The 15,345-nt window shown below is 40.1% G+C and overlaps 1 protein-coding gene and 2 long non-coding RNA genes across 3 annotated transcripts in view; 2 read left to right on the top strand and 1 right to left on the bottom strand.

Moving 5' to 3' along the window:
- The window catches only part of LOC118493574, a 208,194-nt gene extending 198,017 nt beyond the window's left edge, over nucleotides 1–10,177 (top strand). Inside the window, exon 3 of the long non-coding RNA XR_004895519.1 lies at nucleotides 10,103–10,177. This is a non-coding gene — a long non-coding RNA (uncharacterized LOC118493574). The remainder of the gene's footprint in view (nucleotides 1–10,102) is intronic.
- LOC116060888 (muscle M-line assembly protein unc-89-like) overlaps nucleotides 1–15,345 on the bottom strand; it is a 295,447-nt gene that overhangs the window by 198,811 nt on the left and 81,291 nt on the right. Inside the window, exon 6 of the mRNA XM_035993844.1 lies at nucleotides 9,847–10,200. Within this exon, the coding sequence (XP_035849737.1) occupies nucleotides 9,847–10,200 (354 nt within the window). The remainder of the gene's footprint in view (nucleotides 1–9,846; nucleotides 10,201–15,345) is intronic.
- The window catches only part of LOC118493576, a 328,097-nt gene that overhangs the window by 247,123 nt on the left and 65,629 nt on the right, over nucleotides 1–15,345 (top strand). The window lies entirely within an intron of this gene.

Genomic DNA, 15,345 nt, shown 5'->3' with positions numbered 1-15,345 from the left:
ACTGAGCATGTGCAGCTGCCAGATAAACAGCCTGCAAACTTCACTGCTACATTTGTCACTTCACACAGAGACCTGCTTTCTAATAACTGAAGCTGAAGCTGATACAGACTCAACCAGCATTCACAAGGACATCACACTCCCTGTCTGAACCACTGTCCTATGACAGAAGGGTTAGGATCATCAAAACTACAACCAATAGAAAGAAGAACAGTTTTTATCCCAGAGCTGTGGCCTCCAGCACTCCAACACCACAGTTCTGTGAAATTATCAATTAGTATTAATATGCACTTCAAGTTATACTGATAATGCTGCTCTTCTGCTATCTTATTAGCTCTGAATACAGAATTGACAGTAAAAAAAAAAAATCACACAAGTAGCCTATAACTACCTATAACATACAGTGTAATGTTCAACAACTTACTGATCCACCTTCCCTAAGTCCAAGTCCATCAGAATTTCTTTTTGTGCCTCCATGTTTTGTTCAGTCTTTCATTCTGAGTCACAACTTTCCACCAGTGTGCAGTAACTGGAGGTGTGTGCTGCTGAAGAATCCTCGAATCCTATTGGCTGCTGACTGAGGTGGAGCTAGTAAGTCTTACATACGGTCTCCGGCTTGTATGATTTTTTGAGACGTTTATACCACCGGTATATTGGGACGGACATCTGACCTGTTCTGGGGTCTCATTTATAAACGTGGCGTACACACAAAATGGAGCTGAAAATGTGCGTACGCCACTTCCCACGCAAAGGTTGTTATTTATAAAAAACAAGAATGTGCGGTCATCCACGCAAACTCTGACCCATGCATACGCATGGAGACAATGGGAATTTAATTAGCGCTGTCTCACCATCACATTGTCTGCTACGGAGAGCAGGAGGAGGAGATGGCCCGACTGCATTGAATACATGATAACATCAAATACCCTAGCATTAGATAACTGCAGAACATAGTGTAAATAACTAAATATCTGTCTTTAATACTGTGCATATATCATCAAATGTCAAAGTCTAAAAATACAGCCGTTAAGCTCTCGCACAATCGTTACACTTAATGTCCTCGTTATCAGTCCGAATTTTAATGCGGTTCATAACAAAACCTGCATGAAGAAAAGTGTATTTGCGTATTAGACTTTCGTCTTCAGATTGTATCTCAGGGTGAGGGATACCACTAGTTGATGCTGTGATTTTGAAATCACTGCTGGTGGCACTGCTGGCCCTGCAGGAGGACTAACCCCCAATGGAAGAATCAGGAGAGAAAGAGACTTCAGGGACCATGACGATGACTGGCTAATATGCCAATTTAGATTCCCTAAAGCTGTGCTCTTGGATCTACGTAGTACTGAATTGGGTCCAGTAGAGAGGGCAACGCGCCGGAACCATGCCATCCCGGTCCAAATACAGGTCCTCGCCACTCTGGGGGCAACCTGCTGTTTCCAGAGGGAAATGTCAGACAGCTAAGTGTTTTTATATAAATATTATATATAATCTTCAACTTCATCACTAAGGCTTGTTTGGATATAATATATAGTTCTGTTAAATCTAGGTCTGGTATATCGAAGCTGTCCCTGAGTGCCATGATGCCTCCCGGTTTGGACGTATTATTAATGGAAGTAGTCTATAGATCAGGTTTCCCTACACTATGCGCGAACAGGCCAAAATTATAATTCAACTTGCAGCAATTCCTGAACATCTGAGAAGTTTTTTGCTTTTTCCCTGCCGCCAGTCGTCTTGATTTGGTGTAACGAAAGAACAACTGCAAGCCAGGGTCATTAACATAGTGATCAGCATTCATGAGGTGCTTTGCATTGACTATTTATGGTTAAAAATGGGCGTGTACAGGGCGGGACAAGAGGCTGATTCACGTATGCACACTTGTGGGTAATCTGTGATTTACTGTATAAAGGGAACATTACTTACAGGTGTGCATACGCACGAGTTTAGAAATCAGATTTTTTTTTTGGCATACATCATTTTTGGCTTTTGTGCGTATACGTACACTTATAGTAAGGATCCTACACACAGTTTTATAAATGAGACCCCAGAACCGTCTTATTAGTGGACGGAAGTGCACGGTTTGAGACATACTAAAAGACTTTCCAGTGAAATGATCCTCCTGCTGGCTGTCTGACTGCATTACATCATGCTTTCCTTCTCAAAACCTCGGCACGTGATTGGCTCAGTGTATGCATCAAATCTTTATTAACCCTAGACACTTTAATAAAGGTATGTAGGTGAGAGTATGACTGTCCCAGTGGGTGAAAAGGTAACATCTACCTTAACCCTCCTGTTATCCTCAAATGTACCAACATCTGTTATCAAGGATAACAGGTGGGTTAATTAGATTCAGGCTCCACCCACCCAGCACGCTAGGTGACACAAATCAAACACACCTGCTGCCATGTTACTTCTCCAACAGGTGCATGCTGGTTGTGGCTAACATGCTAAATGCTAACATGCTGATGGATGATCCTCCACTTCAGGTTCAGACAGGTGAGTTCAACAACACGCTCTCTGGGATGGATGGTACTGTTCAGAGGAAGGTTGCTAGGAAACTCAGGTGTGTGTGTGTGTGAGTGAAGCTGCTGTGGAGTTTATATTGTTTAAATATCTCTGTGTTGTTGCCACTTGGCTTAATAATGTTAATATTACAGTTTCTTTTTTATTGCTGAACAACAGTGGGCAGAACTGGAGCTAAATGTGCCAAACTCTAACTCCTCTGGTTGTTGTTCCATCTGTCTGATGCACCTTCTGGTAAATATCAGCTTTTTTTTAAAGATTCATGTAGACTTTATTTCTGACCTGTGTTGTCATGATGCATGTGTTGAAAAAACAGATAGTTTCACAAGTTAGTTCGCAGGAATAGTATTACAGTTGTTTGTTTTTTTCAATTGCTGAACAAAACTCTACAGTCACACAGCAGCAGTTCATGTGGACCAAACTCTAGTTCTTCTTTCACTGCTTGAACACAGTTTTCAAAACTCTACACACTTATCCCATGACTTTAACCACAACGTGCACAACACGGTGGATCTACAGCACTTTGTTCAAATGCTAACACACTGCTGTCAAAACTGTTAACCACACATCCGAAACAGAATAGATTTCAGCCTGGTGCTTATCAAACACTGCTGATTGGAATTTTAACTGACTACAGTTTTTCTTGATTGCTTTGACCTGCTTAAAGAAACTGGGATCCACTCGGTTTTCATCATCACTGTCTCAGCAGAGCAGAAGACACCTTGCAAATGTGTTAACCCTTTCTCATTGGATTGACACATCCCCCCCCTTTTGCAGAACCGTTAACAAGGATGTCATTCAAGCGGTCCAAACTCCATTGTTTTAGCTATGGTAACCAAACAGAGCAGAAGCAGACCTTAAAGGTGCAGCGTCTGTGTTGTTCTTTGCCAACATGGATGGAAGAGGTCTAAGACAGAAGAGACTGAGTATCAATAGTGGCTATTTCTTATACTCTACAGTAATAGATGTTTATATTTTACTGTAATATATTTTATTTTCTTAATTTCGTATACTCTAATAGATTTTATTTTTGTTTACATGTATTTTGTGTAATATTTACAGTATTTCAGTTTTCAGCCACAGTTTGAAAATAAGAATCAATGGAATCAATAAAATGTGCATCAAAGCATTTCTGATTCTGGATGGAAATCTTTGCAAGGAGTCAAATTTGACAACAAATGTCACTGGCATCAAAGCTACGTACAGTAATAGGCTACAGTGACAAGCAATGGTGCACTGATTGGCACTGAGTGCTGTATTTAGTATTTTGTTGTCCACTGTGTAATGGTTGATTGGAAGAGCTCATACACTTGTTGTGTGTGTTAACTGTGTGTTAACTGTTTTGAAAAATGTGGAGTTAGGGTTGACTGCTGCGTCAAAGCAATCAAGAAAAACTGTAAGCTTTCTAGACTTATTAATGTCTTTGGTTACATACACACAGTGTGTGTTATCTAGATGAGGATTGTTATGAGTGACAGTGTGTGTTATCTCAGTGAGGATTGTTCTGAGTGACAGTGTGTGTTATCTCAGTGAGGATTGTTCTGAGTGACAGTGTGTGTTATCTCAGTGAGGATTGTTCTGAGTGTTTGTCTGCCCTGAGCCTGTTCTGTGATGTGTGTGAAGAGTTGTGTTGCTGTGAATGTGTTTTGCAGGAGATGTGAACTCTAGTTTAGATGACTGTTTGTAATGCACACTGTAGTTAGAGTTTTGCACATGTGACTCCAGTTGTGACGACTGTCGTTTAGCAATTGAAATTTTTTTTAATTTGTTGCACCCGCCGTGGTGTCCGCGTGTTGTCGGTCATTTTAGTTTAACTGTCTGAGTTTAGTCTCTGTTCTGTTTTCTGCTGCAGAGTGTTTCTGAAATGTATTAACTGTTGGTTTGGACACTCTGTGGTGAGATGTCTGTGAGTTGACAAGTTAGAGCATGTTTTTTGTGTCTCCATTTTGTCCCCTAAACATTACTGTAATATAGTGACGGACGGTTGAATTAAAAAATACCTAGCCTAAATGAAAGACCGAGCCAACAGAGTGAACTGTGAGCTGACCTGAGCATGTGTAAAGAAAGAGAAGGAGCTGTGCTGCCACCTGCTGGCTGTCTGACTGACTGGGTTTGGGTTCTCAGTGTAGCTGAAGACACTGAAGCATTTAATTAGTTAAGACTAACAGTTATTTAAAAGTGCTCATATTATGCTTTTTGGCTTTTTCCCTTTCCTTTTATTGTGTTATATATCTTTTTTGTGCACGTTATAGGTTTACAAAGTGAAAAAGCCCAAAGTCCCCCCCAAAGGGACTTACCATCTCCAACAGAAAACACTGTTCACAAACTGCTCCAAACAGCTCTATTGTAGTCCAGCCTTTACTTCAGAGACAAACGTGGTCACTTTGGAACACACGTTATAATGCTCACCTAGCTGCTAGCATGGCACACCCTCATACTCTGCTCCTGACTGGCTAGTAGTCCTTACCTAGCTACTGTCAGGGCACGCCCTCATACTCTGCTTCTGACTGGCTAGTAGTCCTTACCTAGGTACTGTCAGGGCACGCCCTCATACTCTGCTTCTGACTGGCTAGTAGTCCTTACCTAGCTACTGAGCATGTGCGACTCCCAACAAAGATGGAACAGAAGTGAGAGGTCTCACTCTGTAGCTAAAACAGAGAGCTCAACACACAGGGTGAAAAGAGGAGCTGCAGCAATGTGCAGTACAACAAAAATATGGTGTTTTTTGAAAATTAAACCACATAAACATATTCTGGTAGAACCTCGAAATACAATTTATGAACCTGAAAATGAGCATAATATGAGCACTCTAAGTAATTTCAACAGTTCTGATGCTAAAGTCTAAAATAGATTGTAGACATACAGAAGCACAGCTAGCTTCTGGTCTGAGACTGAAAGAGTTAATACAACATGTAGCCATGTATCTGTGGTGATAGAGAAGAAAGTTCTCACGTCTTTTTCTTTTATTTCAAATAAAAACTAAAATATAAAAATAGAATAAGTGTGTTGCAACATACAAAAGGAAAAATAGAATGTATAAAGCGTTATAAACAAGAAGTGGGACAAAGCAGAAGCTGATTTTTCCTGTCCCTTATTCAGCTCTAAATAGTTCTTCTGTATATTATATATTTTCTTATATCTTTTGATGAGTAAAAACAAGAAGTAATAATTCTCTTCATGCATTTGCATCATTTGTCTTTGAGCATTTAGATTCACAGTAATGTGGAAAATGTTTTCAAGCCTCAAAAGGAGTCGGTGTTCTGCAGCTGCACAGCATTGTGGGAGTGTTTCATTTGGATCACTGAGCATGCTCAGTGTGGAGCTGTTGGAGACAACTCATCAACACCAGACTGGTAGAGAGAGAGAGATTAATTGTTTGAGTGTGTGTAAGGTCTGTGATTGAGAGTGTTTCCTGTGAGGACAGTGGAGATGCAGTACTGACAGAACACCACCAGGTAGCAGACCAGACCAGACCAGTCTCAACACAAGGTGGGGGGGGTCTGAGGTTGGTCAGAGCAGTTCTAACACCCATTTCCTCTGTGGAGGGTGGTGTAGCAGCCGCGTGGTTTCTCCTCCTGCAGTTAGCAGCTCAGTTAGTCTCTTATTAGTTTATAATCACTGAGATGAATGTTGTTGATGAAGTTTATTTCCTTTACATGTTGTCAGATTTTAGTTGTCATTTCCCTAAAGATAGACTTTGTCTGTGTATCTAAAATAGGTTTATTGTTATGAACAGATGATGTTGGATCTGCAGACAGCTGATCGTCACCAGTCATTCATGCCCCTGTTGTCCATATCTAATACCACCTGATGTGGTAAGGAGGAAGTGAGCTCACAGACCTCTGTAGCTCACTGCTCATCTCGGCTGCAGGCTAGAGCCTCCAGGATAACTCACCACTGCATTGTGGGTAATGTAGGCGCCAGCTTTTTAAGCCTTGTTGTCTTTCTCTCGATCATGAAAAAAACCCTTTTGTTGTCCCTATCTCAATGTTTTTTTGCTTTTTTCACCTAAACATTTTTTTTCCAACATTTTTATCGTTTTTTTCCACCCAATGTCTTTGTCCCTTTTGTTGGCGTTTTGTCACTTTTTCGACGTTTTAGCCGCTTTCGAAGTTTTTGACGCTTACGTCCGGTGTCTTTGTATTTGTTTTTGTAGTTTTTGTTACTTTTTCTAATATCTTTTACCCTTTTTCCCCCAACGTTTTGTCGCCTTGTTAGACATTTCCGACGCTTATTTTTTCGACCTCCGATATTTCAGATATAAAAAAACTTGGAAACGGGTCAAATTTGAGCCCAGGACAACATGAGGGTTAAACTGTACACCAACAGCTGCACCTGCAGTCACCAGTCAGTCAAGCTGCTGAAGTTTGCAGACGACACCACCCTCATTGGACTTCTCTCTGGTGGGGACGAGTCTCCTCGTGCTATGAACACTACATGTTACATTAAGGCAAATATTTAGCACATATTCATATTTTGACCACAGAAAGCCAAACTCCTTGTTGTGAAAGCCTACTTGGCAATGAACCTGGTTGATCCTCGATGTGTACTTTGATAACATGCAGCTATCACTATTTTAGTCTCTTTCTGACCACATTTCAATAGTTAAACAGAGACAAGCTGTTGTTGTGTTCACATATTGTCCATTCCTGTGGGACTGTAAACCTGCTTGTCCATACTGTTGTAATGCCGGTGCATGTCCACCAGATGGTGTCCAAGACATTATCTATGCCTGCACTTTTTATACAGCACTTTTGCACAGTGTCAGTTGGACACATTTAGACACTCTATCACAGGGGTCACCAACCTTTTAGAAACTGAGAGCTACTTCATGGGTACCGAGTCATACGAAGGGCTACCAGTTTGATACGCTTTTCTGAAATAACAAATTTGCTCAGTTTGCCTTTAGTTATATATGATTATTAATGATTAATGATACTCATCTATGTGAAGACACTGATCACGTTAATGATTTCTCATAATAATTATCAACAATGACTTAACAAGGTGGGAAACAGATAATATCAATATTCAATTTTCATTTTTAGAACAGGCCTGAGGGCTACTCATGTGGTCCTTGGGGGCTACCTGGTGCCCGCGGGCACCGTGTTGGTGACCCCTGTTTTATCATATCAACATTATATTTTTATTTGATTATATTATTTATTATTATACTGGCTTAGCTCATCCTAATTAGTGAAGTGGAAGACACTCTACATGTTACAATACCTTAATCAGCACCGTGTCATTGATCATATTACCTTGGAACAGAGCCAGGCACAAGTTAACTACTTTTTATAATTTGATGCATATCATTGATTAATACACATATCTCAGCTTCACTCAACGTGAAGTCTTCTCTGCTCACTGACATTCACATTGGCTATTCTAACTTTCCTGATTTTGCTCATTTACATCTTCCTCACTTCATTATTGTCCAACCTAAAAAAAATAGCTTTTAACCTGCACTTCCTGTCTCCCTAACACAGAAAGATGAGTCTTTTCTCTAAGTCAGCTGGGCCTAATTTGATCTTAAAACATGATACACTAAATTACAACATGATCACAATTTGTATTGAATAAACTCCCATCTTGATGTATGCAAGATTGTGGCTAAACTGACGTGTGTGTGTGTGTGTGTGTGTGTGTGTGTGTGTGTGTGTGTGTGTGTGTGTGGTCTAAAGCCTTGTATGTTTTAAAAAATTAAAAGCAGTCTGAGTGTAACAGTGAATATGTCTGGTGTGGAAGAACAACATATATAATGAATATCTGCTCATTAAAGATCATCAGACTGTAATCATGAGCTGATAAACAGAAGCTGATGGTTTCTGTGACTTTTACACTAAAATTGACTGAATGTTCACCGACTACAGAAACACACCTCAGACGATCTGCTCTGTAGCTGTTTGTGATTGGTGTAAAGTTTCCAACTGCTGGCTGATGTCGCAGCTGTTTATAGTCTGAGGTGAGTTTGTTATCTGGTTTCTGTTATCTGTTATCTGTTATCTGTTCTCTGGTCTCTGTTATCTACACTGACGAGATGCGTGGATCGGTTAGCCTTAACCAGAACAAATGTTCCATCTGTCAGCGATGTGAAACCCACAGAACCACACGAGGAAAACAACCAGTGACATCAGAGTTTAATGATCGTGCAAAGAAACAAGCTCATGAATACAAAATAAATATCAGTACATAGTTAGTATCATTAGACTCTGTTCAGTAGATATTTGTTGGTTGTTGTGCTATGTATGAAACACTTAGAGAGGAACAAATCTATGACTTAAATAAGAAGCATTTGTTTGAACGAAACACATCTAAAGAATGCAAACATGCTTAAAGTTTGAGTTGTAATCTCATTTAGCCTTAACCTGTTATAGAACGGCTAAAATTGCATGCAATTTGATCTAAAAGGCATAAACAAATTAAGTGGTACAGCTCCCATATACTTTGACAATCAGGGGTGTGTCTGGTATCATTGGAAAGGAAACACACTCAAGTCTTTGTTCCAAGTGTCAGGGTGATTCTAGGCCTTACTGACACAGAGTTACAGAGGCTAGAATGGAGGGTTTGTATTTCCATCCAAGTCATACATCTGTAAACTGACAAAAAGACACTGCTGTAAACACATCTAGGTAAGACCAGAGCCACATGTCTCAACTTACTACAGAAAAAATTTGAAGTCAAAAGTCTTAAAAAATGGATTTTATATGAATTTTTTTCTACAGGTATGTTTGTGCTTTTTTCTTAGGTCCATTTGGAAAGTTCAAAGAAAGAAGCCAAAAAAGTGCAAAATAATGTAAAAATACACACACACACACACACACACACACACACACACACACACACACACACACACACACACACACACACACACACACACACACACACACACACACACACACACACACACACATCAAACAAAAAAAAAAACTAATGAAAAATCAAAACTATAATAACCTTGGTGTAAAGAGCTCAGGGAGTTGTCAGTTGAACTTGTCGCCCGATGCTTCATCAGCATTATCAGCAGGTTGTCCTGGTCTCTTGTCCTTATGTCTTCTATATATCAGGACAGCAACCACTGCAGCAGCTACAAGAACCAGAACACCTGCTGCCAGTCCAAGGTCTCGGCCTACAGGAGAGGAGTTTCCATCCTCAGGGACATCATTCATGGAGTTTTCATCCTTGGAGTGTCCACTGTTTGAACCTGAAGATAATAAACATATGAGTCAGTAAATGTGTGATAGTGGAGCAGTCTTCATCCTCTCTGATGTTAGAAACTGCAGCTACAACCTGATACTCAGAAAAACTCTCTGAGAGAGACTCACTCACCTGGCTCTGTAACCTGCAGACGGATGATTCTGATTGGCTCAGAGTCAATGTCTCTCTTTGTACGTCTTGAACCACCAGTTATAACTCGACACTTGTATGTTCCAGTGTCGTTGTTGTTCACATTCTTCAGAATTAAAGACACGTCTCCGTCCTTCAGATCTCTGTCCACCAGCTCCACCCTGTCCTTAAAGAATGGATTCTGGTAGGTTGGATCCAGGTGTCCATCGATGTTTAAGAGGACGAGTTTTGGCTCCAGGTCAGGTCTGGTCCACTCTACAACACTGATGGAGGAATCAGCAGCCTCACATGGTAGAATGACATCATCTCCAGGATCAACTGTTACCACAATCAGGTCTGAAAAACAATAATAAACTACTATTAATAATAAAAAGTCATGTTATTTCAACAGTTGTCTACAGGTGTGTCCCTGCAGAAGGTCTCTGTAGAGTCTCACCTGATGGAGACGTTCACTGATCTGTCACAACTGCAGAGATATCACAGGACTTTATTACCACAGGTCAACTCTTTAGAAGACTGGGATGGGATTAAATGGAGCCATTCACACAGCCAATCAGAGCCGTGGAAACATGTTGGCAGATTATTTTATAGATAGGAGTCGGACCGATGTGTCACAATCTAACTCTATATAAATATATCAGTAGAAATCTGTTTCAAAGGTGACATTTTACCATGTCTCTTTAAGATATTATATACATGTATACATACGTACAGTATAGAGAACATAATTCAATATCTTTGCTGGATTAAGAATGTTTCCACATTATTTGTCCTGCAGTAAGTGAATGTTAACGTGTGTCCTTCCTGTCATCAGCTGCTGTGAGGAACAACTCCAACTAATAGAGGCTCAACATTTAAATAGAGGTAATGTCTCTCTTTAATGTCCCTGTGATTCACAGTTTGTATCTCAGCCATTAATGTTAGTGCAACAGAGGAAACATACACACATAATAAAGAATACCACCCCATCCCCCCTTCTCTTCTGTGTCTCTGTCCCTCTCAACCCTTTTTTTAACTGTGAAGTTAGAAATGATTAGGGATGGGCCATACCAAACTTTTTCTGCTCCTGACCAGGCTAACAACCAGGATTTATTAATCGTTTATAACGGTTATAAAACAGGTAACAGCTCGGTTGTAACCCTAACCCTGGAGCCTTTTCTGTTCACTCAGCAGTGGTTTTACCCTATGACAGTCATTGTTACTATTGCTGTATGAACACTGCTGTTCATATTGTTGTTAGAAGTTTGATGAATATATTACGGCAGTTGTTGAGATAGTTGAGATAATTAGAAAAGGCTGATAAAGTTGTATTTTACGTGAAGTATGTTACTAAGGGCAATATATAAAATGCTGTACATGTGTGTTTCTATAGTGGACCAATGTACCTTAAATTATTATAGTTCAGACACACACACACACCCAGCGCACACACACACACACACACACATACACACACACACACACACACACACACGACACACCCAGCGCACCCAGCGCGCACACACACAGCACACACGGCACACACACACGACACACATGACACACCCAGCGCGCATACACACACACACACACACACACACACACACACACACACACACGACACACCCAGGACACACCCAGCGCGAACACACACACACACACACACACACACACACACACACACACACACACACACACACACACACACACACACTCACAGTGCGTTTTTACCCTTTAGACAGGTGGGGCGTTTTTAAGATTTCCACTCCGGAGGGTGGTTTCACTTTTTTGCATTTTTAAGCCCCAAAAACGAATAGTTGGAAGTTAATATGACTTAGGACATTTATATGGACATTTATATTTTAGGAACAGAGTGAAAGAGATATTTACACATCAAGCAACAAGCTGTTGTTGAGACACATGAAGCTGATGAATTTCTGACCAACTCAAGTCTAAGCATGTCATTGTCTGCTATGATCAGATCCCTTTCACAGTTATGGTCTGTAAAACAGCAACAACAAGTTTCCTGATGCAGGAAATGTTGCTGGTGTTTGAGAACAGGTTGAACTGACTTCAGCACCACAGCGGGTAATTTCTTCCTGTTCAATCCAGCCAGTCACAAGACTGCACAGCTCAATGCACGTCACACCCCCCCCCACACCCCGCCTATTTTCCTCTCTCTCTCTCTCCCTCTCGCTGTCCCACCTTTATTTAGGCGACAAACCTTTGTCTGAAACAGCACCATCACTCTCTTATATTTTAAGAAGGCTAACTGATAAAGTTGAATACAACCCTTGGAATTAACAAAACCAAATACTGTTTAATACATTTATACATGCTAAGTGTTTAAAAGCCTAACTTTTAACTACTTCAAGAAAAATAGTTCATAAATTATTCAGTTTCATAAATCCAGTCTCATTATCAAAAGGAACTTAAACAGATAAAGAGATTTTTTAAATAAAGTACATTTCAATCACATTCCCATTTTCTAGAACAAGATGACATCATTCTGTAACACAGGTCAGAAATAAAGTCTACATGAGTCTTTTCACAATAAAAGCAGATATTTACCAGAAGCTGCTTCAGACAGAAGGAACAACAGGAACATTAATATAGCCATGCACGCCGGGATTTTTTTCCATTGCTGTTCTCCCCTCCTTTGATCTGCACTTTAGTTTGTGCGTACCGTACGGTCTGAGGATCGGGTAGAATGATACCTGTTAGAGTGACTGCATACCGTACGGTCTGAGGATTTATATCTCTGTTGAGTGGGAGGAGCTACACGCCACTCCACTGCGCAGCACAGTCTGTTACAGGAAATCCCTCAGTCCAGGGCTTTGCACTCTGTCTGCAGTACGGGCTGCACAAAGTAAAGATGCATCTAGGGACTCTTAACTGGGTGACAATGAAAAAGAAGAAATCATTAATATGAACATGCTGCCTAATAGTGAGAAACATGGTACGAAATGACTTTAACTTTAACTTTTTACCACAAAGAGACACTCTACAAGAGGAAGCATAAAAGACTTTATTCCTTTTGATTTTTATGGGCAGAAAGACATTTTTGTTTACCTCGCAGCAGTACAGTCTGTTTAAAAAAAATGGTTACAAAGTACCATGTACCGTATTATTTAATCTCAATGTTTCACTTTTAATGACCAAGAAAGAGAGCAGCATGTTGATGGTATTGTCTGAACTTGTTTTTTGTTTTTGACAATGGAAATCGTTTGTGTCCTCTGTGATTCTACTGTATGTAATTTCTGCTGGTAAGCTTAGTGTTTTAATCATCAAAACAATCTAACATACAAATACTAAATAACTGGACATGCAGGCCTGCAGTGGATATTAAAGTTTACCATTGTCCTTTTTTAGGTCGCTGCGTCTGTGCTCTTACCGTAGGTTGGGTTTTCCACCTCCGATGTAGAGCAGCGTTCAGCCGCTTCCCTAAACTTTGTCTCATCCAGAGACCCTGGCGGGGATCTCTGTGTCAGTCAGACGGTGTGGATGAGATACTGCCATATAACAACGTAATGCACAGCCGACTATAGGGCAGGTGGATTTAATCTTGAAATATTGTGACTTTATTCGCATAATATTACGACTTTTATCTCAAAATAACATGGGATGAGTTACATTTCGAATGTGCACACAGTTAAGGACATGAGCAGAAATAGACTGAAACACTGAAATCTGAGCTATTACAGTCCAGGGGTTTATTAATTAAAATGAATTCATGTAGCCTACCATTCACATGAATAAGTGTCACATGCACATTTAAAGAGGTTAGATCCCCAACAAAAGAGCAAAAGAGGAGGGAGGAGTAGATCATGCCTAGGCCTACATGTGTTTATTCTTGTATTTTATCTGTTTTACATTTTTTAATCTGTTTTCATGTAAAGCACTTTGAATTGCCCTGTTGCTGAAATGTGCTGTACAAATAAAGCTGCCTTGCCTTGCCTTGTTGACTCAGCAGCATCAACAACATTACATGATTACATTACAAGTTGAAGCAGTTGATGCAGGTTAAAAGAGAGTTGCATAAGTCTAGACAGAAACATATGAGGGCATGGACTACTTTTTCAAGTTCGGGCTGTGACAATATGTTTTTGCTTTATAGATGATTTTGATATGGAGGAAGCAGGACTGAACGACTATGATATGTGGGATAAAGGTGAAGTCTGAATGCAAAACATGTCACATGTAGGTTCTTCTGCCAAAAACACACACATGAAATTTGAGTTTCAACAATGAGACAAATATGTTAAACTAAAACACACACACACACACACACACATTTAGACACACCTTAAGGCCTCCTGCACACTGTCTGCATGGCGTGAGCGTGTCAGCTGCATGGCATGTCTTTGCTGTAATCAAATCAATATATATTTATGTTTATGTTTATGGGAAACATACATGTGTACAGATGAGGCTAGCAGCAGCAGCACCGCGTCGGACACGTTTCTGGTGTGTAAAGACATAGAAAACGCCACACATAGAAAAATGTTTGTTGGTAACAATGACCAACAAACAAGTCAAAGTGTTTCTGTAACTTAACAAGAGTATAAATAGTGTGACGGTGCAGAGAAGAGAGAGTTAATAAAGCTGACTGAGGTCAGTCAGTGGTCTGTGTGTGTGTGTGATCAGTAAAGATGACTGCTGCTTCCTCTGCTGCTCTATCTGAACTATTACTGTCTTATCTACTTTATAGTCAGTTCTTCTTTAAACTGCAGAATGACTTTTAGTAAAAACCCCTGAACTTAAACACTATCAGTTTTGTCTTTGGTTAATCATTCCAGTGAGATTACTTATACAACTCCTGTCACAGTTCAGTGTTGTGTAACAGCCAGAAAACGCCCTGAAGCAACACTTACTTTCCACTGTCGCACTAAATGCTTTGTCTGGAAAAGTATTATCTAAATGCTTGCTCTTGGAGGAATTACTGGAATTGTTGGGTCTTTGTAAATTATAGACTGTGGTCTAGACCTACTCTATCTGTAAAGTGTCTTGAAGTAACTCTTGTTATGATTTGATACTATAAATAAAATTGAATTGAATTAAACTAAATGCCCTGAAGCAACACTAAACTAGGAACATCATGTTCCTTTCTTAAAGCAACCAAACTGTCATATTTGAATGTCAGTTCAAGCTAAAAAACTTTCCCTCAACAATTGGAATTCCAATGATTGAGTCCTGTTATCATGTTCCAGTGAGACGACCTGCAGTGTTTATCAGTGAGGGAGGAGGAGATTATCATGCTGCTGCTGCTGCTGCTGCTCAGAGACAGGTCTGGTCTGACTGCTCTGTCGAGGGTTACTGATGCCCAGTGTTGGGGAGTAACGGAATACATGTACCGGCGTTACGTATTCAGAATACAAATTATAAGTAACTGTATTCCGTTACAGTTACAATTTAAATAGTTGGTATTTAGAATACAGTTACATTGTTGAAATCAATGGATTACATGATGATACTTCTCTGAGTTTATTCACTCTCTAAATA

This window comes from Sander lucioperca, chromosome 17 (genome assembly GCF_008315115.2).
Source record: "Sander lucioperca isolate FBNREF2018 chromosome 17, SLUC_FBN_1.2, whole genome shotgun sequence".
NCBI lineage: Eukaryota > Metazoa > Chordata > Actinopteri > Perciformes > Percidae > Sander > Sander lucioperca.
Note: the sequence above shows the minus strand (reverse complement) of the source record. Positions and strands in the feature narration are given on the sequence as shown.